The sequence below is a fragment of the Siniperca chuatsi genome, linkage group LG4, assembly GCF_020085105.1.
Source record: "Siniperca chuatsi isolate FFG_IHB_CAS linkage group LG4, ASM2008510v1, whole genome shotgun sequence".
NCBI lineage: Eukaryota > Metazoa > Chordata > Actinopteri > Centrarchiformes > Sinipercidae > Siniperca > Siniperca chuatsi.
Window position 1 is genome coordinate 1429287 of NC_058045.1, and position 25558 is coordinate 1454844.

Genomic DNA, 25558 nt, shown 5'->3' on the forward strand with positions numbered 1-25558 from the left:
ATGTATATATGTATGTGTGTATATGTATATATGTGTATTTATGTTTATATATATATATATTTGTGTGTGTATATGCATATTCATGTACAAATGTTTATATGTGTGTATATATCTACATATATGTGTACGTATATATGTGTACATATATGTACGTGTATATATGTATTTATATTTGTGTATGTATATATATATTTGTGTGTGTATATAAATATACATATATATATTTGTATGTATATATATATTTGCTTCAATCTTTCAGCATTGTAATATTTAGTTTGCAGTAATTTGACAAAAATTTATATACGTATATATGTCATTTAGAGCATAATAGGATACTAAAATTCTACCTGGAATCTAATGTTTTTAAAAAAAGAATATGTTTATACCTACCTGTGAGGAATCTAATCTAAAATTCTCATTAGATTTTAAATTGTCTGCCTGTTAAGCACACAAGCATACCTACTGAGATTAAGAGAAGGACATATTTTTTTTACTAGTTTTTACAAAGTGCTGTATAAAAGAGTGAAAATAATGACATAGTATGAGTTATGCACAACAGTTAACATACAAATCAAGCAAACAACCAAAAATCAAACAAACAATACAAAAATCAGTAACTCATTGAAACCAGATAAATTATGGCTTTTTTTTCTTTTAAATGTAGTCACACCAGTTGGATGGATACAATGCAAAGTCTGTATGTATGTTTACTGGAGAACCTGTGTCAAGAATGTATAATGTGTCCATATGCCGTGTAAGTGATTAATGTGTCAGATTAAAAAAAAAAAATTATACACACAAAAGCAACAAAAGTAAAATACACAACAAAAACGAAACAGAAGTCCCCAGATTCCAGCAAGCACCTCGCAGCTTTGTTGCTCAGCTTTCCCGACCTATGCACCTGACCTCTATCAGGTCAAAATGCTCTCCTTCAAAATGTCTCTTTTTTGACCTGTTTTCATTTACCAATAGGTTTTCAGTGTTTCCTGGTAAACACATTTTTGGTGAAAGGCTAATATCACCACCATATACTAGCTGTGTCAAACTGCTCCATAGACATACTGTAGCAGTTCCTATCCATCTGCCCTTATTTTTCCAATAAGAGTTTAGCACACTGTGTCTGTCTCCCTCTATCAGGGTGAATAAAGAGGTATCAGCAGACTCCAGAGAAGCTAAAAGTTATCTAAAGAGCCAGAACACCAAACAGGAGGAGAATGGAGACGATGAAAAGAGGTCATCACCCAGCCGACCACCTCTTCCTGGCCCCAGGTACACACACACACACACACACACCTTTACACATAGCATTCAACCCCCACACCAGCATATACAAATTATATTGGCTATACAAATTATTATATTGGCTAACTAATATATGGCACTGCAAGTTGTCTTGGTGACAGGCTTGCTGCCACAAACGAGCTCCAGTGTTGCCTGAGTCATTACATTTAAAGTTTCAGTGGTAGTAACTTTACAGAGATGGCCTATGTAGTGATGTGGATATTTAGTATTGTCTTGTTGAGTAGACTATTTGAAGTTAAACTCTATTCATCCTGCACTGTGTTTTTGCCATCCTAACTATGTGTGTGTGTGTACTTGTACTTGCTACATAGTGAGAACTGAAACTTGTTTTTTACCTACAGAGTGAGGACATTTTTGGAAAGTGAGGACATTTTGGCCGGTCGTCACAACTTTTAAGGGCTGTTTGAAGGTTTTGACTTGGTTTTAAGGGATAGGTTAGAATTAGGTTATTGTTAGGGTTAGGGTAAGGTTTAGGGTTAGGCATTTAGTTGTGATGGTTAGGGTAAGGCTAGGGAATGCATTATGTCAATAACGGCCCTCAAAAAGATAGAAGTACAAAGATTTGTGTGTGTGTGTGATGGCACTTTACAGGGAAATAAATTTTGTACTTGAGCTTTCATTCAGACATCAATGAGCAATGTAATGGAATTTACCTTCATATGTACTGTGTGTGTGTGTGCTTTTTCCTTACCTATTTTAATACCTTTTGTTGCCATGGCATAAAGTAATTTGGTGATGTGCACATCTTCCCTCCAAAACCCCAGACAGGAAACAGGAAATCATCTTCCAACAGACAGGAAGTACAGTGTGTCCACAAGCTATTTTCCTATTTATCACTGTGTGTGTGTGTGTGTGTGTGTGTGTGTGTGTGTGTGTGTGTGTGTGTGTGTGTGTGTGTGTGTGTGTGTGTGTGTGTGAAGCAAAACAGGAAAGAGCCATCAGCACCACTCCCTCATTAGCCTTGTGCGCGCACAGACACACAGACAGACACACACACACACACACAGAGGTTTTGGTTACTGTGAAATGAAAATGAAGAAATCAGAGCAGCAGATCCTCCTTCCAGTGTTTCAAAATGCGTTAATTAAAATTAAATATGGAGTGGAGCTTCTTTTTAATGTTGTGGTGCAAAATTGTAAAATGATTGTCAGCCTCTCATTCACAGTGAAAGATACTTACATGACTTTTTAACAGGGTGTCTGTAGGTCCTTATAAAGACTTAAATGCAATTTTATTTAGTTGCTGTTAACTTACATTTATTATTAAATATTTTTTCTTTTACAACAGAATCAGAAGTTTTGATATATCATGTGAAACCCAACATTTAAGGAATAGTACAACATTTTCTTCTTCTGAGAGTGAGGTGTTCAGATGGATATCAATCTCATGTCCGTGTGTTAAATATGGAGCTGGAGTGAGGATGTTGTTAGTCTAGCTTAGCATAGAGACTGGAAGTAGGGGGGAAAAGCCTGGCTCTGTACAAAGTTCAAAACTACACCTACCAACACCTCTAAAGCTCATATCTCTTTTGTTTAATCCATACTAGTAGTGTAACAGTACTCAAAATTCACAGTTTGGTATGTACCTTGGTACATTTTCGGTACAGTAGGGAAAACAAAAAAAAGGTGGAAAATTTATTTTGTAAAATGTAAACATTCAATAGTGGCTCATTGGCCATAATTCTTACTGTAACAGTAAAAGCACTCAAATACTGGCATATTGTCAATAAGAAAAAATAAATAACACAAAAATAAAAACAAAACAAATAAAAAACACAAATGTCAGTAATGCTCCATCGTAAGACTCTGACCTGTTAATTCCTGAACAACTGCAGCTTGTGCTTGTTTATGCAGGGCAGGCATAACGGACTAACTAAAATGCACAACTGAAGGCACATTGTAGCAGAGCTCAAGCACTTTGACCATATGCTTGAATTCTGTATTTTCTGTGACCGAGTATGGTCTCATATCTGCAGTGATAAACACTTTGATAGCGTTAGTTTATTGCTTTGGCACGGTCTGAATCTGCAGTGAGAGGCTGCCTGAACGCTGTGGGGAGAAGGACTCACCTTCCAGTCTGTTTTTGTCTCGTTCCGCTAATTTACACATAAATGTCATGTTTTAAGTGTATCCAGAGACATACCCTGCTTCAGTTGAACAATGTCGGCATGCAGTTTGACACTTATCGTTGTCCTGTTTTTGCTGTAACAAATCGGAAAACCATAATGCTTCCATCCAGTGGATTTAAATGTCATGGGAGGATCCTCCAGCTCTGGTCTCTCATTTGTGTTTGCCATTCGGAGGCAGCGACACTACATGAGCTTGACTTACCTGGCTAACCGGGCTAAGCCGACTAGCATGCTACAGCTGATCGATAGACAACAACTGGTGTGCTGCCAAAACGTTCCGGGTAAAACTCGCACTCTAGAATTTCTGTTCCACGCACAAGAGTAGTGGACATAAATAGACTATTTTGACAGTAATTGTTTGGGTCACAGGATGTACCGAATCAAGGAAGTCATACCAAACGTTTTGTACAGAACGGTTCAGGATGAATACACATACCGTTACTTACCTAATTCATACACAAACAGAAATGTAAAAACGGCAAGTTGTGGTTCTAGAGGGCGGATGGATAAACTGTTCAAAAAATAGTTCCAGCACGTAACTGTCCCTAAAATCATGTCATTTTTACATTTCTGTTTATGTATGTCTTATACTTATTATAAATAAAACCGCTTTAGAGGTGTGGTAGGTGTATTTTTGTGCATTGGACAGAGCCAGGCTAGCTGTTTCCCCCTGCTTCCAGTCTTTATGCTAAGCTACGCTAACCACATCCTGACTCCAACTCCAAACTTAACACACAGACGTGAGATGGATATCCATCAACTTTTCATCTCACTCCCAGAAAGAAAATCAATAAACATGTTCCCCAAAATGTTGACCTACTCCTTTAATGTTATATAGATGTCTTATATAATGTTTAGCTCTCTGTCAGACCTAATGTATTAAACTGTATATGTCCAGCTGCTCCTAACTGCAGGGAAAAGGCCTGTTGCATGTATCAGAAATCAGAAATAATTTTATTGATCCCCGAGGGGAAACTCTTTTGTTACAGCTGCTCACTGTCACGTCAGTGCACACAGGAATAGAAGTTCTAAGCAAATCAAATATAATACACTATAATACAGGCAAGATAAGTTAAGTACAAAGTGGATATAAGTATAAAATTAAAATAAGTGTAAAGTACAAAGTGGATTTACCGCTTGATGATAAGTATGTACGGTATAATAATACAATGTAATAAATATGCAATTTACTAGAAGTCCAGACTTGACATTTGACATTGTTTGGTTGTACAGTGTTCAAAAAGTAACAAGCCAGAATGCCCGTAAAATAGTACCACTAACTTGGTTTTAAAAAGGTTTTTCACTTTTCCAAAAAAATATTTGTGACATGATGGTACACAAAATTTCACTAGAATGAATGGAAAAAATTATTTTGAGGAGCAAAAGCAGACAAAGCTAAACTCTAAATTAAGTGTTTGTATTTTCTTCTATGCACAATGCAAATTCCTCCTAGATTTTTAAAATAGTAATAATGTAATGGTAGTGGTAGTATTTATATTAATAAAGTAATAATAATAGGAATGATAGTCATAAGAATAATAATGCCAAGCTAGCTGTTAGCCCTCAGGTTAGCATCAACTTCATCCCTGGAGGAAAACTTCCCGACCACGGTCTTAAAGCTGCAGGAACGGTTAACACTATGCTTAAGTTACCTCATTAAGCAGATCATATGTTTATAAAAAATATTTAAAATACTAGTCATAGTGATAAACTTCTCTTATTAGCTTTTTACTCGCAAAACTTTTATTGCACTTTTAGTAACAAGATTTTACTCACCAAGGGGAGGGGGGGCTTTTAAATCATGATGCTACGATGGATACGATGATAGAGGCGATGGACGATGGCATCATTCATCGGCGCAACCCTGCTTTCCATATTCTAAGTCGCCGTTCACTGCAGCAGTTGCTATAAAATATTGAAAACTGCTAAAAATGCCAATGACAGCGCAAGTTCCTACTACTGAATTACTTGGTATTGTCATTGGTCTGCCTGTAATAATCTCATGAGGTGTAAGTTTGTGCTTTCTGATGGGTGTGGGCTTCATTGACATTTGGGCTAAAGGCAACAGCATTTTCCATTTCAGGCCTGTTTCAGCACACAGTTTGTCTTTCAACTAGCCCTGCAGACAGTGAGTGGTATGGACAAATAACTCTTTCATGTGTTCAAAGTGGACCTGGAGACCTGATTTCTTCCATCTGCGTTCTGCTCTTCTGCATTTCCTTTTACAGCTTCAAATATAGTCATTTAACCATGGCTGTTTTCTAGTCTTTGAGTTTGGTCTATTTTTCAGAGGAACTATGAGGTCTAAGATTGAAGAACACAGGTAGTTAAAATAATCAACCAAATAGTTGGTGTTGGAGGAATCAGGAAACACACTGCCAGGAGAATTGAACAGTGTACAGAATTTTGAGGCACTATGCTCATTAAGGACGCATGTGTACTTAGAGAGGGATAAGACAGTGTTAGCAGCCTGTAATTCACAGTTAAAAACAATTTATAGGTGATCGGATACAAACATGTTTTCCACAGATGGAGTTTTCAGGCCCAAAGTAAAGATAAGGTGTGGCCACGGGAATGAGTTTGGCCAGACACATGTTGTTGTAAGTTAAGAGATAGTGATATTTAAAAAATCAGCAGCAAGGGCATTAGGAGTCATCAACATGAATATTAAAATCACCACAAAGAACAATTCTATCATAATTTAAAGCAAGACTGGATAAATACTCAGGGAGTTCCAACAAGAAGGAGCCAGCTGTTTAAACATGAGCACTTCGAAGGAGGAAAATTATTGCACGCTATGAGGTTACACTTTAAATGCTTCCTATAAACAGTAACAAGGCCCCCACCTCGACCACAAACCCTAGGGCTGTTAAAGCAGTCATAATCTGGAGGGCACAATTCAGCCAGCTGACTGTGATCACCAGGACATAACCAGGATTCTGTTAAGAACATAAAAGCTAAATTAGTAGAAGAGATAAAATAATTTAAAATAAACATTTTATTTTAAATGATATTAAAAGAGAGAAGGATTTTAAAAGAGAGCTTGAGAAGAGCCATATTAAAAAGTCTGTGCTGGGTCAGATTTGAGGTTGAGAGTGGAGGTAGGGTTCTGGCCCGGATCTTTATTAAGTTATTATTGCTGTGTCAGCTGTGTCTGTTTTGTATTAAGGACCTATGCAAAATTACTACAGGAATTTTAAAAGTAGCACTAGAGGGACCCAGGCTCCAAATAGCAGCACTATGATCAGTCCGTAAGGGGGAGTTAGTGACAGCAGAGGGTGTGTGGTTGTTTATGGTGGGCAGACAAGAGAAAGAAGAAGAGCGAGGGGAGACAGGTGAGGTAAATAGTCAACTACATGAGGAGGACACCACAGCGTGTTTGGGTGAAGACCATCTCGTGCAAACAAGGAATAACAATCCTAGAATAAGTTAAAATTCTGAATAAAACCAACATCATGGGTGGTGCACACAGACTGGAGCCAGGTATGAAGGCTGAGGATCCTGCTAAAACGGCCAAATCCATGGCCCAGTGTAGGAATTGGACCCGAAATAAAAGCATGCTTTCTGGTGCTGTTGAGCAGGTCAAAGAGGGGGATGAAGTCTGCTTTCGTCAGCTCCGATTGCTAACAAGCGATGCCATTGGTGCCGATATGGGCTATGATTTTCGTGATAGTCGTCAGGAGTGCAGCCAGAAGTCCGGGGAGCATTTCGAGGATGTCGGGGGTCGTAGCTCCGGGAAAACAGTGTGTGATCGCAGTAACAAAGCAGATATTCCTTACTATGGAATCTCCAACTATCAGCGTAGTTGGGGGATGAGAGGAGGCAGAGTTGATGATCGTGGAGACCGCTGAGTTCCATGGGATAGTTGTGGCCAGGGACTGCTGCAGCGAGGGGGCAGCGTCCTTAGCAGAGGTGTTCTCTGCTGTCTCAGGACAAATGAGACCTCCAGAGCTTCTCCTGATCACGGCCTCTTTCAGTAACTTGCGGCAAGAGGAGGAGGAAGACTTGACCGCTGGAAAAAGGGAGCGTCCTTACAGTGGAGGAAAGTCCTGCGTATCCAGGATGTCAAACCTGTTGGCCAGCGGGAGGTCCCGATGTGAAGGTGGAGGAGGTAGGTGCTTTGCACCATGTCTGTCCTTACAGGCTACAGTCCAGTGCTCCAGTTGACGTGGAGTCGAACTCACCGGAGCCTTCTCACCACCCCCGCCGACGAGTGAGCTAGCAGCAGTGGAGGCAGTCCGGTAAACCACTTCGAGTTGACAGCCAGCTTAAAATCACTTAAGATCCATACGTCCGATGACTGAAAACTTTTACCAAGTTAAAACATATAGTTAAAACATATAGTGGCCATACAGTGGCCAGGAAAACCGTGTAGCGTAGAAAAAATGGCTTAAAAACTCAATAAAATGTCAGTTTATGATGGTTTAAGACGAAGCTTCTGGCTGGTACACAAAAATGTCATCACCCGTCTCTCTCGGCTGTTGTGATGCATGTGGGCACAAACAACCTTAAGATGCAGCAATTGGAGAAACTCGAAGATGATTTTGTCTTCCTCATGGACAGTGTTTTGAACACTAATAAACAGTGCAATAAACTGTAGCTGTCATTCCTATGATTACTAATTTATTAATATTAACACTACAATTACTATTCTACTATTAAAAAATGGGGGTGGGGGGGCAATGCAAAGATCACGTAGAATTTTTTTTTATATATATATATATATAGTAGAATAGTAATTGTAGTGTTAATATTATTGAATTAGTAATAATAGGAATGACACCTATAGGAAGAATAAAGTGGAATAGGAATTTTATAGTGCCCACTCACAAAAAACACACACACTTGATCCAATTATCTCAAACGTTCTAAATATACAGTTACAGTTACATCCATTGTAGATGTTACCATCTCAGACCACCTGCACATTTTTTAATATGACCTGGCTCCCTAAGCACAACAATGCAGTCAGAACCACAAGTAAGCGTTTTATCCTAACAGGCAGGACATTCTCTGTGTCTCTTGACAACTTCAAAACTTGAAATTTTAACATTTGTTGTGGGGTTCCACAAGGCTCAATTCTAGTCCCATTACTGTTTAATCTCTATATGCTGCCACTTGGCTCCATCATACAGAAGCACAATGTATTTTACCATTCATATGCTGACGATACACAATTATACAATAACCTAAACCCCATAAAATCAACTGTATCAGTGACATCAGACACTGGATGACCAAAAGCTTTCTGCAGTTTTTGCTTTCTGCAGTCTTTCTGCAAACACAAGACTGAGGTCCTTGTGGTAGGCGCTAGAGGTCAGAGACAGGAGATCCACTCCAAACTGATCTCGCTGTCTCTGAAACCCAGTGAGCAGGTTAGAAATCTAGGTGTTATCTTGGATTCAGAACTAAACTTCACAAGCCACATTACAAGTAGTATAACTAGAATAGCATTTGCCAGCATTAAGAAATATTTCCAAAGTCAAATCCATCTTATAATTATGCAACATTCTCTGTTGTGCAATATTCTTTGTTTAATACTGCTGTGCAATATACTCTTTTCAGTTTAAAATTCCCTATTTATTGATATTTATTCATACTTCTATTACTACTGTGCAATATCCACCTTCTCATAATCATCTTAATAAGCTACACTTAACAGTACATGTTACTTATATTATTACATTGTATTATTATATCATACATACTTATCATCAACCGGTAAATCCACTTTGTACTTTGCACTTATTTTAATTTTATACTTATATCCACTTTGTACTTAATTTATCTTGCCTGTATTATAGTGTATTATATTTTGATTCGTTTAGTACTTCTATTCCTGTGTGCACTGACGTGACAGTGAGCAGCTGTAACAAAAGAGTTTCCCCTCGAGGATCAATAAAGTATTTCTGATTCTGATCTTGTCTCAGTCAGATGCTTAAAAACTGGTTCATGCATTTATCTCCTCCAGGCTAGACTACTGTAATGCCCTTCTTGCTCGACTCCTCATAAAGACTGTGGGACGGCTCCAGCTCATTCAAAATGCTGCAGCCGGAGTCCTCACAAGGACAAGAAAAACTGAACATATTACTCATATACTTGGATGGCTTCCGATAAAATACAGAATTGATTTCAAAATATTGCTCACTGTTTACAAATGATCTAGCTTCTAAATACATCTCTGATCTGCTCACTCCTTACAAACCCTCCAGAGCCCTCAGACCATCAGACACTGGTCTCCTAACTGTACCCAAGATGTATCACAACTGTCATCTTCTAAAAGCAAACCTACCTGTTCTCGCCAGCCTATGACTAGCTAGTGCTTCCATCTCTCTCTCTCTCTCTCTCTCTCTCTCTCTCTCTCTCTCTCTCTCTTTGGGTATATGTGGGTGGGTTTGTTTATGTTGGTGGGCAGGCAGGGGATGATTTTATGAATTTGTTTTCCTTGTAATATGTATTTAACTATGTATTCATGTCTTATTTTATTTTGTTCATATTTGTTGTGTGTGAAGCACATTGAGCTTTCGTTGTATGAAATGTGCTATATAAATAAATTTGACTTGATTTGGCTTGTTCTTGAAATAGCTGATACTGAACAGGGCTCGACATTGCCATTGGCAACCATTTTGAGAAATTGGCAACACATTCTTGGCCTTTGCCACTGATGGAAACCACTTTGCGAATTCAAGCTTTGAAATCAAAAGCAGGATCTGCGATTCTCCCAGTCTTTATTTTTCTCTCCACCCATGCCTACTTGCACACATCCGAAGAAAAAACACTTCAAAGAGACGCAGCGTAGCTTACCGTAGCCTGCAGCTGCACTTCTCGAGACACCCAGGGACACGCACAGGGTGCCAACACCTGGCAGCACATCAAAAAAGGCCGTCGTTTGTTAGATCACCCACCCTTAAAGCCCGGATCCGTCTTCTCTTCACTTTATAAGGTGACTAAAAATGGCAACCAAAAGCTGATGCCTGCTGAAATACATCTCTGTCATACACAAAGTGTAACTCCATGTTTTTCATACATGTTCACTGTGATGAATACATTTGTCACAGTTGGCATTAGTGATGTGCTGCTGTTGGTACTGTGTGCGTTGGAATAATTCCTGTTTTGTTCATGTGATATTTAAATGGTCATTTTGATTGAGAAGACTGTGATTGAATAGTACGGACTTAGAACAGGAACATTAGCAATATCCTTCATTATGAAGTTTATGCCATGTCTAGCAGAACCGTGCTTCAGCTTCTGTCAGCTTAAGTGTGGGTCTTTAGTGTGTCACCTAAAGGTTCCCCCTCTTGTGTTAGCAGTGCCAAGCGGCCGGCTGGCATGACGAGTATCCTGAGTCGTATTGGGGGAAAGAAACAGAAGATGAGCACGCTGGAAAAATCTAAGATGGATTGGGATGCTTTCAAATCAGAGGAGGGCATCACTGAGGAGCTGGCCATCCACAACAGAGGCAGAGAGGGGTAAGAGATTGTCAGTGTGTGGTGGTGGGGGTCAGAGGCAGTTTGATGCTAGAAATGACTAAATCTTTCACCTGTTTGGTGTTTCTCACTGAAATATATTGCCTGGGTGAAAACCTACTGAATCCTAAAACATGTGTTGCTTTTTAGCTGGAAGCAATTATTGCTTCCCCTAAACAGCAACTGGACTTAAGTCTAGCATTTAGCATTGGTGGATTCAAATGTCAATTCATTTCTCACAATCAGTGTTCATGACATAAAACTGAGTGTGTTCAGAATCAGAATCAGAATCAGAAATACTTTATTGATCCCCGTAGGGAAACTCTTTAAGCTCTACATGTGTTCTCAGGAGAACACATGTAGTTGTTTGAATAGTTTTAGATAACAAAGTTCAAAACCTATTAAACTCAAAAATATAAAGAAATCACTCCAACCACTACCTTGAGTTACCCACTGAAAATGAAAGCCCAAGTGTGTTGGGACTAGTAAAGATTGTAGACTGAATATGGTCATTTTCCAGATAAGGGAGAAAGGGATACCAATTTTCATCCAAATCTGTCTATTAATGTCACTTCAAGTGAACTGACCAATCCTAAGCTCTGCCTGCCCTTATATAGATAGCCAATTTTAGCTTATTACAGATAAATCAGTATCAGTGTATATGTTGGCTGAAACGTAACAAGAAAATGTAGTACAAAAATGCCAAAGATATGTTTTGAAAAGGTGTTTTTGCGTTCAGTCTGTTGAAATAAATAATGGCTTAAAGACTTTTTCTAGCTTGCATCACATAGAGAGAAACAAAAGATTATTGGCAAATGAAAGATAAATGAATGTATATTAATGTCGTTGGGAACTTTAACTATCAAGAATTAATTTGATGTTCATAATATAGGCTTGTCCACACTACCTGATTTAATGTTTATTATAGTTCGGCGTAGTTAATTATAGTTTGCTCAGTACACATCATGGTCACAATTCTTTAATAACCACATTTATGGAATTCTTAGCAAAAACTAATCTCAGTTGATATTGTTATCAGATTTTTAAAACTAAAATAATAATAAATAAATAATAATAAAACTTTATTTACAGAGCACTTATCAAAACAAAGTACAAAGTGCTTCACAACAAGAGAAATAAAATACCACAGTGAATGATGAAATATAAAGAAACAAAATACATAAAATACACAAAAGCAATAAAATAAGCAGCCAGTTCAGGTAAGATCAGGATCTGCTTTCAGATAAAAATGTGTTTTGAGACGAGACTCAAACGAAGACTCTGACTCAGACAGCCTGATGTCTTCAGGCAAGTTGTTCCAAAGCTCTGTCCCCCTTAGTTTCCATCCTGGACTCAGGAACAGACAGGAGACCCCTGCCCGAAGATCTCAGACTACGTGAAGGTTCATCAGGGGTTACAAGGTCTAAAATATAATCTGGAGCCATGAAGAGCCTTAAAAGTAATCAACAAGATCTTAAAATCAGTCCTGAAACCAACAGGGAGCCGATGTAAAGAGGCTGAACCAGCTGTGATGTGGTCGCACCTCTGGGTCCTGGTTTACAGCCGAGCAGCAGACATTTTTATCTTTACACTTGTATCCCATCTGTTCACCAATAGGCTTTGACTACTGCATAAGTTATATTTAGTTTTAGGCTATATCCCACTGTGGGTGGGAAACACTGCTTCAGAGGATTGGAAGCAGAGGAAAACTGGCAAACCCAACCAGTCTTTGGACACAAAATGTAGATATTCCAACATTTTGTAGTTATTTGCTAACTATGGAGCCACATACCCAAGAATGCAGTCAGTCTGTTCATCCACTGCTTTATTCCTGTCCACATTTCCAAATGTGTCTCTTACATCTGTTGTTTTGGAAATGTACCAAAGCATACAATAGATTTGACTGATTTTAGGGTGTCATTTGGGGCTGAATTAGACAGGGATATTAGCCTTAGTGTCTAAGTGTCTAGTTACCAGCTGAAAGATAGGAAAAGTATCTCACCCTGTTTACAGAAAAAGGGATCGACGTGTAGGTTGGGAACACGGGTACACATTTGAGCGCGCCCCCCCAACCCTAGACTGGATTGTATCAGCATTTGTGTCCAAAATATCCAACACATGTACTGAGAAATTCGGCTCTCAAATGTTACACATTCTGAAGAAGTTGTACGTTATCAGTCTTATAGAGAAAAAAACTTTTTTTCAACATTTTATACAGTGGATCTTTGTATTTTTTATTCTTAAATGTTACAGAGAACCTACAGCTGTTAGTTTTTTCCTATAGCTTATTAATTTACTATGCAAATTGGTGACTATTCCATCCCATACAGCTTTTTGTAAAGTCAATAATCACAAATTGCCGACATGGCAACAGGAAACTTACACAGCAGTGTTTAATGAAGCTCGGCCGAGCAGACAATGATATCAGCAGTACAAGGTGAAACCAGTGCAGTGCCGGTACCAAGTCTTAGTCTCCACCTGATCAACAATATTTAGCCCTTTGCTATTCTGATGATGTCTATAGTGTCCTTCCTACAAGGCTATACTCTTCTAGCCTAAATATGTGTACTCTTCCTATTGGACAGCGAACTGTAAATCTCACCTGAAGTCACGTTGAAGTCAAACGTGGCGCATTCTACAGGGAGTTCAGTATGTATCTCTTTCTGTGTCTAAGACAAGAGCACTATCAGTGACCTTGGGGTTGCCTAGGTAACGACCCCATCTTCCTGCCCAACTGCTGGCCTTCCCAGACAGAAGAGACAGTTAGAGAGACAGTGAGGTGAGCTACTGTGCAGGGGCTTCGAGGCAAGCTCCCTTCTCAGGGTTGCAAGTGACTCCTACGTGATTCCTCGTAGTGACCTGTGACCTGCTTCTCCCCTGTTGCCTACATATCTGACTATGGCCCCTTAAGGAAATTTCCACAACACAATGGAAAACAGAGCTTTTAATTATGAAGTAGCAGCTGGAAAGTAAGAGTGTAAATGCAGGGAGACATTGTTCCATATGAGCAAGAATCGTGCTTTAGTCAGGATGGATGGAGGGAGGGAGCCAGTGGACTGGCTACCCCAGGGAAATATCACGAGTCTGTGCTGTATGCACTCTGTTAGCTCCTTCATTGTCATTCTGTGCCCCTCTCTCTCTCTCTCACACACACACACACACACACACACACACACACACAGGCTCTAATACCGTAATTAACATGTACTACCTTCCAACCAAGCAGAAGGAAGGGGGCTAATTTAAAAATACTCAGACACAACAGACTCAAATCATTCTACACACACACGCACACACACACACACACACACACCTTTGTACTTATACCTGTGAGGACCTCATTGACATAATGTGTTCCCTAGAACCTTTGCAGTTGTGAGGACCGGCCAAAATGTCCTCACTTTCCAAAATTGTCCTCACTCTAGGCCTGTCACAATAACTACTGTTGTTGGACAATAATATTGTCCCAGAAAAAAGACCATTTTATGCCACTGATATAATGATAATAGCATAATAATGCAAGTACAACCTTTCAAAGAGCAATTACCTTTGAAGCTGCCTGAGCCCCGCCCATGGTGAAACTCAGACACAGAGAGCAGACGACGAGAGGACAGAAGCAGCGAGACCAGAAATGACAGGGGGCATTACCTCGATCATTTTTGCTGACCTCGATAAATCGATATAGTAATTATCGTGACAGGCCTACCTCACTCTGTTGGTTCAAAACGTGTTCCTGTCCTCATTATGTAGAAAGTACAAGTACAAACACACACACACACACACACACACACACTGCAGGAAAAGTTGTGTAACTGCTTCCTGTGCTGAAGTGGAAGAAGTGGAGAGAGATGTGGTTTAGTGCTGGGAAAGTCTGTGTGTGATGAGCACATTGCATCTATACTGTTTGTCCTTAATTGTATTTTCAGTGTGTGTATTTGTACTTTTTATGATAAAAGTAGGTCTAATTTTCTCTTTGTGTGTGTGTGTGTGTGTATAGGTATGTGGAGCGGAAGAACTTCTTGGAGCGTGTCGACCACCGCCAGTTTGAGTTAGAAAAAGCAGTGCGACTGAGCAACATGAAACAATGACACAGACTGACAGCACACACACACACACACACACAGAGTGGAACAGATGTTAAGGCTTCCTGTATCTTGCTTTCTCTCTCTAATGACAGAGTTGCTATTCCCCAAGTAAAATGAGTTGGTGCTGTGGCTTGAGTCTATTTCAGGATGGGGATATTAATAGGCTGAGATTTGTGGAATGGTTGTTGAGTGTTCCTGTACTTCCATCTTTGTGAGGACCAATTAGAGTTTCAAACCTTTACAGTGAGGACATTTTGTCCTACTTCCTCAAAGGGGCTGATTTAGGACTACGACTTAGTCGTAGAGTAATTCTGGTTTATTACAACTTTTGTCTTATTTTTGTAGTTTTGACCATTATTTCTATCCATAATTATAACATCGTACTCACCAAGTTTAGTATCTGGATACATTGTCTGGATCAGAGAAAACACGTTAATTCAGGTGTAAATGCATGTAGAACACCTTGCAGTTGGAATGTATTGGATCTCAGCCAAGTGTAAATGACATCTATACAGTGTGACAACATCCTGAGGAAACAAACCCCCCCCCAACAAGTTGAAAGGTCACCTATAACTTCGCCTCTTCCTGCTACCTCAAACTGCCCATCAAAAAGCTACAGATGGTACCGTCCTCTGCAAAAGAAAACTGTTTCAGCAGTGTCATATTGTTTGTACTAATGATCGAGTCAGGAGAGTTCCATGTCTGTCAAAGGTTTAGAAATACTCCAAGCAATAGTCACCTAACATTATGGAAAAAACCCTGCCCATACACTACATTATGTAGTGCTGATGGTTAAAGCCCCCATGTGTAGGTTTTGAAACTTTCTGGCTTTTTCCTCAAAAAGACATTAAAGGTTCAATATGTCCTTGTGTGTCAAATGTTTGGTTAGATTTATGACATTTTTGGGTAGATTTTTCATTGTTTCAGTGTTCGACCAATATAGTTTTTTTAGGTCGTTAATGATGTTTTTGGGTTGGAAAAAACGATAGTTGATGTAATGCCTTTAAATTCGAACATTTTCATACTTTGTAAACCATCGTGGGACACTGAAACACCTTGCTGACCACTGAAATTATGATAACATGTATTCATGCATTCAGGTGAAAAGCTTTCTGTGGACCCTGTACAGAGCACTGTAATGCTGATCAATACCACAGTAGAAGTGTAATAAATCAAACTGCGTCTTATCCATCATATCAGCGGAGGACCACGAGCAGATGTGATGGCTGATATCGGCCTGTCCCTCAGGTGGTGCTTTGTCCTGGTTATGAACTAATATGAAGACAAAGACAGAAGAACAGTGGGGAGAGGAGGATTGATACGAAAAAGGAGAGATATGAGAGGGGGATTTGATGTATTATTACTGTACTGTGGCGTTTTGATACAGTTCTCTGTTTCTTCATGTAAAAATTAAACATCCAATAAACACAAACTGATCACTTTAAGTCTGCTGGTTAATTTATTTTTGATTATTGAGATGTCAAAACTGTTCTCTAAAGTAGGTTGTGAAGAGCTTCCACATTGATCATTGTTCTTCTATCACCCCTGTTGGAATTCTACTGCTGATTGCTCAAATCACCTGCTTTATTTTGTTGTTACTGTATCACAGAACAGTGTTCTTTGTATAGCACCATTATTTTGTAATATGGCATGATGGTCCATAACAACCCAAACCCACAAATTAAAGCAAACATCACAAAAACTTTAAGGAAATGGCGTTCCACCAATCTGTAAGAATCTCGTTTAGTCTGGCAAGATAGTCTTAAAACATAGGAAGGCCCTCCGTAATGCCAGCGCAGCTTACTACTCATCATTAATAGAGGATGGTTTCATTAAACAAACTGTGTTGTGGATTTATCATATAACCAGCATGTGTATTAGAACATATAAGGTGTGAATCAATGAATTAGACCATATAATGTATGAAAGCATTAAAGTTTTTGTTTTGTTTTTTAAATACAGTCGAAACACCCTGAGACAAGAATGATCAGTTTTTTCCTGGCTTCATTAGAATGAGATCATGGAAAGTTTTTGGAACTTTCCAGAGCCCAGTTTTAGTGTCACAAAACTGATCTGAACTGGCTTTGACCGGAAAAATCAGGTTCCTTCCTGGCATATGACACCGTTGTTTCTTGGAAAAGTTGAATTATTCTTAGAAAAATAGGTGGAGAATTCACCAGAGAAGGAGGGATGTTTTGGGGCAATAAAAAACCCGGGTTTATCTCTTAATAAACTATTGCATTGAACTCTGATCTTCTCTAGTGACTTATTTCGAGTGTCTCCAGTTTTTATTCACCTGATCTATTGGGAAAGTGGTGGAAAAGGAAGCCAGACTCATTCTTCGGCCCAGGTGTGGACTTCTGTGATCCGATATGAATTGGTGAGCCAGCCAGGAGGTGGATTGTCTGCATATCAGACCAGTGGCTACAATAAATCAGAGGTAAGCAGAGCCTTTTTTTCTTTCTGCAAATTTTGAATGTGTGTGCAGTGGTCCCAGTCCGCTCACATGAGAAAAATCAGAACGACTCTTTAAAAGAACCTAGTTTAAAGTTATTGGACACATAAATAAGAAAAAGCACGAAAAAACAGTTAAAACTTTGAAAACACTCACTAAAACAACACTGTGTATGAAGTAAAATCACTGGCGGGATAAGAGTTTAATGCAAATTTATGTTGCAGATACCGTCTTTCATCTCTGTAGCGTTTCAGCTGTGGGCTGAAGTGTTCCAGTTAGGAAAGAGATGGGCAATGAGCTGATTTGTGAAGAATAGAGAAGTTGTTGCACGTGACACTAAGGAGCCTTTGAGACGATGACAGTAAAATAGTTGCAAGTTGCTAAGGAGCCTACAGGACAGTGGCAAGGTTGTTGCGTGCACTGCAGAGGGGCCTATGGGGCAGCGGCACTGGCCAGAAGAGTGTATATATGTAAGCAGTTAACTGTGTAAATAGTAAATCGGAGGTACATGCATTAAAATCTTAAAACTGTGTTTAGCTTAATTTTACATATTTTAGTGAGTTGATGGATAAGGGGAATAGTAGTGAAGACGAGGTGATATTACTAGAGCATATTACAGATAAAGGAGCTGTAGAGAGAGTAAGAACACGCTTTTAGTTGGAACAAACCTACTATGATAAAGACGGCATAAAGCATTGGCAAGACAGCAGGAAATACTGTAATCAGAAGCTTTGGTAAATCACTAAAATAGTTAATTTGTCCCTAGTACAAAAGAAGTTTCTTGACATACTGTGGAAGGAAACAATATAATATATAATAATAATGTAATAAGGAAAAAGGGCTATATGGGGGCAAAAATGGTAAAAGGAGGTGGTGCGGCTGCGACCAATGCCATTGGTAATAAGACAACACCCAGATCATAAAAAGCAGATTCAGTTGTAACTCTGCATGAAAAAGTGGCATGAACGAACATCAGGAAAGCTACGATGGCCACAAGAAAACCAAAGTAATGGCTTAGTGGCAGAGCGGGTTGTCCACCAATCAGAAGGTTGGCAGTTCGATCCCGGATTGATCCTCGCTTCCTCGAGACAATGATCCACAAATTGCTGTACTGGTGTGTGAATGATTAGTTACTTTCTTTGGACATGAATGTGATAGTGTGAAGTATCATTTACAATGTACAGGAAAGCAAGTGTGCTAGGGAGAGAGAAGTGTTAGGGTGGTTCAGATAGGTAGCATACAGATACTGGCACTGATGAGAGATGAAAAAGACAAGGGAAAGAAAAAGAGTTAAAAGAACAACAACCCACTGCAGAGGAGGAGAATGATGAGTTAAGTGTACACACAGTGGGAGGCACATCTGATGAGGAGCGTTCCATAGGGGAGTATCAACAGGACTGTAAAGTCTTGGAAGAGACATTTTGTGCCCTCTAAAGGCCAACATTATGTGCACACAAGATGGCCTCTACATAGACTTTCCTGAACACTCACTGGCAAGAATGGTGCCAGTACAGACACAACAGGAAACCACCAACCAAGTCCAACCTTCATATACTGGCTTCAATTGATGCCAAAGTCAAGATTGCTCCAGGAATGGCAAATGTGGAAGCCATGGGTAGAAACCCAGATGGAAGAAGCTGTCAAGTTCCAATCATCGCAATCATGTATGATGAACAGCAGGAGCATAAAGACTGACGAATGCTGAGAGGTGCTGGCGAACAGAAGATTGTATTACATTATCAGCCAAAATGTGTACGTAGGGCCACAAGAAGAAGCTGTAACACTCCCATCAGAGTTGCAGGAATGGTTCCAAGTCCACAACTCCACCCCACATCACATTACTAGTAGCAAAAGGACATGAGTCTCATGAACTTGGCCCAATGGTGAAAGTAGCATTGCAAGCACAAGAATGGAAGCTGACCAGCAACAAGTACATTCACACCTCCTCAGACAAACAGTACCTTAGAATATCATTAAGGGCATGTGATGAGGGAAAGGCAGGAAAAGTTTTAGTAAACACAAGAGCACCAACACAGATGCCATTAATGATAGAACATGAAACTCTGCTAAATCAAGTACCACAACAAGTGTGGTCAAGACACAAGACAGCTGTTGTCATAGTTCTGGGGTTTTGCCCTGTTTCATGTTTTATTTTGTAGTGTTCTCCTCTCCTCGTGTGTCTTGTGTTTTACTTCCTGTCTTTGTTTGCTTTCCCTCCAGTTTAGATAGTTGGCCCTGCCTTGATTAATTGCACCTGTGTCTCGTTGTCTCCCCTACCTAAGTGTATTTAGTCCAGGTTTTTTCCTTTGTTTAGTGTCAGTTGGTCGTTTGCATTTGCACATGGTTTCCCTTCTTTTCAGTTTGGCCTTTTCTTCTGTTCATTGTTGACCTTGGCATGGTTTTTTGGATTTTGAACCTTGCCTGCTCCTTGTCGGATTTGTTTGCCTTTGTCTTGGACTGCCTTCCCGATTTGGACCTCTGCCTGCCTGACTATCCATGTAAGCCTTCCCTTGTAATAAATTTGCTAAACTGCCTCTGCTCTGCCTTGAAGTCTGTGTTTGGGTCCTATTCCCTTGTGTTCCCTGTTTCCCTGCGTGACACTCATACAACAAAACGAACAGACCATGGACCCAATGACTCCCAGGAGCTCCAGGAGGTAAATTCTGTTTTGGAGAGACTGCACTTGTCCATAGCAGGCTCTACAGACATTGAAAACAGGCTGGTTGCTTATTCCTTAATGGAGAAAGAAAATCAACTTGATTCCTGGCCTGCCAGTCATCAGCCTGCACCCCGGCCATCTAGTTTCCAGCAGATATCCCTGCATGCCTACTTCCTGCGTGCTAGTCTCCAGTCTGCACCTCAGCCCGTTCCTGTCTTGGCACCTTCTGGGAAAACCCCCAGAAGGAAGCATGGCTCCCGCCGTTGTCATTCATCACAGCTGCCCAGCATCCCAGAGCCTTCAGCAGTCCTACCTGGTCCCCAGTCGGCAGCCTGGCCAACACCAGTTCCTGCGCTGCCGCGGCCCCCTGAGCTCCCTGTTGGACCACAACAGCCGTCTGAACTCCCTGCTGGATCGCAGCAGCCCCCTGCTCCGGTTGGGCCGCAACCATATGAACTTGCTGTGCTGCAGCACTCTCCTGTTCCACCAGAGCAGCAGGCTCCTGGTTCTCTGGCATCACTGGTTCCGCTGGCTCCTCTACCAGTCTCTCCGTCGCCAGCTTCCAGTCCTGCTGCCCTGTCAAAAGACCCTGATCTTGTTCTCAAGCCACATTGCCGGCCTTCACCGTCTGCCTCCTGTGACCTTCGGCCTGCGCCGCCGGCATTCCGCCAGACATCCAGATGGTTTTGGTCTTTGTCAGCCGTCTTTAGTCCGGCCTCTGGAGGGGTTTTGCCTTTGTTGGGGACCTCACAAGTTGCTCCGTACGTCTGGTCATCACTCGGATCTACTCAGCCCTTCAGCCCTGCCTCCTGGGCGCCCCCCTGACTTGCTCTGCTCTTCTATTCAGCCCTCGGGCCATCTGCCTGAGGTTCCCAGCTCTGCACCTGTCCAGCCCTCGGGCCGTCTGCCTGAGGTTCCCTACCTGTCCAGCCCCTCAAGGACAGTCTTCTTTCACCTATGTAACATTGCAAAAATCAGACACATCCTGTCTCAAAATGATGCTGAAAAACTAGTCCATGCATTTGTTACTTCTAGGCTGAATTATTGCAATTCCTTATTATCAGGCTGCCTGAATAAGTCCCTTAAGACACTCCAGTTGATCCAGAATGCTGCAGCACATGAACTGACAAGAACTAGGAAAAGAGATCCTATTTCTCCAATATTAGCGTCTCTGCACCGGCTCCTTTTTAAAATCCAGAATATAATTGATGTATCTTAAAGAGCTCATAGTACCTTATAACCCCACTAGGACACTGCACTCCACGAATGCAAGGTTTCTTGTGGTTCCTAGAGTCTCCAAAAGTAGAATGGGAGCCAGAGCCTTCAGTTATCAAGCTCCTCTCCTGTGGAATCAGGTCCCAGTTTGGGTTCAGGAGGCAGACATCATCGCCACATTTAAGAGTAGGCTCAAGACTTTCCTCTTTAATAACGCTTATAGTTAGGGTTGGCTTGGGTGATTCCCTGAACCATCCCTTAGTTATGCTGCTATAGGCCAAGACTGCTGGGAGACATGATGCACCTCTCTCCTCCTCTCCATCTATCCCATTAATGCATGTTACAAATTCAACATCTTCTCGCTCCTGTAGTTTTGCTCTCTCTCCTCTCTCCTTCTGTCTCTTTCAGCAGGTACTTCTGCCTCCGAAGCTGTAGAGTCTGGATCTATGTTTGCGGGCCACCTACTGCTCCCATGTTACTGCTTCACAACTGCTACTACAATTATTATTATTAGTCTTATTATTATTTTATTAATATTACTATTATTGTAAATCCCAATGTGGAATATGCATTGTTCTACTGTATGATCTCTTTCCTCCTGTTCACTCACTCACACAGACACACAGACACAGCATGGTTGCTGCAGATGGCTGCCCAGCTTGAGCCTATAGATTTTGCTTGAGGTTTCTGCCTGTTAAAGGGAAGTTTTTCCTTGCCTCCGTTGCCAAGTGCTTGCTCTTGGTGGGAATTGTTGGGTCTCTGTAAATAATATAAGAGTATGGTTAAGACCTGCTCTATATGAGAAGTGCAATGAGATAACTTCTGTTATGAATTGGCGCTATATAAATAAAATTGAATTGAATGGTCACATTCGTGCACCTAAAGGGCCTTACCAAGGGGTTTAGTATAATGTGTATCAGTGTAGTTGTCCATAAAAACAATGTTGAAAAATTCAATTTAGTAGTAGTTTGACAAAATGATCTTATTAACTTTTTCCAGGGTTTTCAACAGCATCTCATGGTCCATTATCAAATTGAAGTTGAACTACATGACAACTGAGCCAGTTAGGACTGAACTTCTACTGTTAAATTTCAGGGACATCAAACATCTACGCCCTGGAAAGAAAACTGAAAAGACAAGTCCAAATCCTAAAGGTCCCCTATGAAGTTTTCTTGTAACCTAAAAATGTTTATATTCATCAAACAAACATGTTAAATGCATTTTGCTCCTCAAACATTTGCAAAGCCGTTTTTGTTATATCCATGTTTAGTGTCAAGCAATCCTTTTCTCCTGCCTTTTGATGGTGCATTGCTACATTCCTTTTTGCGTTACAGGCACCAACTCTCTATTGATGGAATAGTCTGAAACCAACGGCAGAAATGTATATTGCGTCGCCTGCATGCTTATGTGTGCGTATATGTGTCCTCGTACACGAGATACAAACAAGCAGGGACCCACTTATCAAAACATTTATCTGACGATTGAAAAATGCAAATTTAGAAAATGTTAGAAATGTTCCCAATTTACTATTTTATCAATTCTATTTTTAAATGGAAAATAAAACTGATAAATGTTACATGGACCATTTATAAACACCCAACCTCATCCTTGATTTTTTTGGCCCAACACAATCCCTTCCAGTATAGCATATTCTGCTTTGCATTCAACAATCTAAAATATTCTGAAATTTCACAATAGTGTATACAGTATGTTCCACGGTATTTGTTTAGTTGTACTCTAGGGTGTCAGTTTAGGAAATCCAGAGCTATTTACCAACAGTACTTCCTCTGGTGACTTATGAAGATGGTAAAATGCTTTATGTATCTTGAATAAAGATAGTTTAAAGACAGAAGTGCTCCAGACAGTAGCCTAAAAACAGCTTGTGATTCACTACTAAACCCTACCTTCCACACACACACACCACACAGACAGTCTGAAACAGCACTTATATCGTCATAGGACGCTAAAACTCCACTACAATCAGAATGTTTCAGCATAGGCAGTTCACCATAATGGTTTCCCATAGACAACCAGTGCAGTTTGAGGTAATCTCTAATGATGATCAATCAATCAAGTGCAATATGTCAGAGGTGGACCACAATGACTGGATCAGATTAGAATTTACTGATAGGATATCAGCCCTTTACATCAACAAACTGATGTTTTTAACCTCAGTTTCTCCTCTCATGTTTTATTTTATTGACATGATAGCCAGAGGGCTCATCATTTTAACATAGAGCTGGTACTGTAATTACTTATAGACATGTGATATCTTAACCATCACTAAATCTCTCATATGCACCCTGCTGCACTGCAGTGGAACTGGATTTGAGTCTCATTAAGACCTTCAGTCATGAGGGATTGTTTTTATTCTGCATACAATTTCCTTGATAGTGTAAAAGACATGCATCAAATAAAAAATGCATCTCATTATCTTATTATTTCTATTAGTAATAATAACATTGTTCTCCTCAAGTTAATAACTAAGATCTGGGAACACGACATACAAACATGAGTCAGCTGAGAGTTCGGATGTTCCTGCACTTCTATCTATGTGGGGCAAACAAAACAATGTTGAATATTACTGCCACTCTTTTGAATATAGAGCCTCTAAATGAACAGTTACTGTCACTGAATGAATAAACTGGGCACAGTTCAATTTAAGCACTGCCATATTTTGCCAGATTCTAAATAATGAAAATATAAATCTATATTCTCCCCTGCTCTCCCAAAAACGTCAGAATATCCTCTCTTCAGCAAAAAGAAAACATACATAAGCCACCCCCAATTCTCCCCCATATAATTTAGAATTGTCGTACTGTCCTGAATTCATCAGGTATCATAAATGTATGTAGTATAAATGCAGTTATTTTGACTCTCTGATACCAACTAACTTTACCATCTCCCCCCTTCTGAAACCTATGCCCTTGATTGGTTGTGTAGACAGTTCAGGGTTTGTCTGTTGAATGCTCTGAGATTTGCTGGCTCTGCCTTGACATTTGGTACAAAACCAAAATGTAGCCAAGCTGCAGCAGCTGCATTCTTTTCTAGTGACAAACTTCACCGTTTGTGTCCTCCCTAATCTAATCTAATCTAATCTAATCTAATCTAATCTAATCTAAGGAGAAGGACACACATTGCTATTGTCTAAAACAATAACATACAAAATATAACATACATATGTTCCTGCAACCCTAGATGGATGTGGGCATGCATGTGGGACATTTAAGTGTGCGAGGTGTGTGGGTGAAAATAGCTGCTGTTATTTAAACCACAGCAGGGAGTCTGATTGTGTTCCTGCAGAAAACACACACACATACACACAAAGAAGAGTCAGTGTGGCAGCGGAGGCTCAACTGTACCGCACATCATCCTGACAATCCATCCATTCCATCTATTCCAATCATTTTAATGACCTACTGATTTCAAACAACTCTCTGTTATCAGAGGTGTGTTTATAAATTATGATTATTATGATTTTTGTCAGTGTCACTGTGTTAAAATGATCATATCTGGGCCACATTGTTAAAATGAGCAGAAACATGCAACTGAATAACTTCTGATAATGACTGCACAAACAGCTGCTCATCAGAAGAGGCAATACAGAGACCGCATAGCCCAGGATATTTAGACTGTAGACGCTGTTCTAGGCATATTAATATTACAGCTAACCATTTTGCAAATCATGTTACTGTGTTTTAGAAATAATAATGTAACTTTGACAAAAATGAATGCAGACTTGATATTTACTGTGATGGAAGAAAAAATTCAAATTTCCAGAGTTTGCAAATAAGTTTTCAAATGGTAAGGGAAAGAATGGATAGCTCTGGTGCCGGGAGAGGCAGAGCGTCTCTCTAGAAGTCTCACTGGCCTGTATGGATGTTCTCTAATATTTAAATCGTTTGTGACAACTTGTTCTTCTTTCATAATAGTATACTCTATAGATAGTATAGGCTATATATTAATGTAGTTGTATAGAGAGCTATAGGCTTAGAGTAGTGTACAGTGTACTAACAGGGATGTAAACCACTCAAATTTCCAAAATATGGCAGCATGATTTGCAAAATAGTCGTCTGCAGGCTAATTTTAAGTATGAATGATGTGTAGTGAATGGGCTAAAACATGCCTTTAAAGGCTTGTTCCAAACAAATGCTCCAGGCGTTACCGTGCTGTGGGTTGTTAAAGTGCGTTGTAAACTGTAGGAATGACTAGTCCTTGTAGTGAGGCGGTCTCTTTAAGGCTGGACGG

At 40.0% G+C, this 25558-nt stretch overlaps 1 protein-coding gene across 3 annotated transcripts in view; it reads left to right on the forward strand.

Annotated features, from left to right (window-relative positions):
- cfdp1 (craniofacial development protein 1) overlaps positions 1–16426 on the forward strand; it is a 27271-nt gene extending 10845 nt beyond the window's left edge. Inside the window, exons 5-7 of one of the 3 annotated variants that reach the window (XM_044193705.1) lie at positions 1138–1269; positions 10738–10899; positions 14894–16426. In XM_044193705.1, the coding sequence (XP_044049640.1) occupies positions 1138–1269; positions 10738–10899; positions 14894–14984 (385 nt within the window). In that variant the 3' untranslated portion in view covers positions 14985–16426. The remainder of the gene's footprint in view (positions 1–1137; positions 1270–10737; positions 10900–14893) is intronic. The other 2 variants (XM_044193706.1, XM_044193708.1) reach the window with 2 other exon arrangements.
- Positions 16427–25558: the final 9132 nt, after the last annotated feature.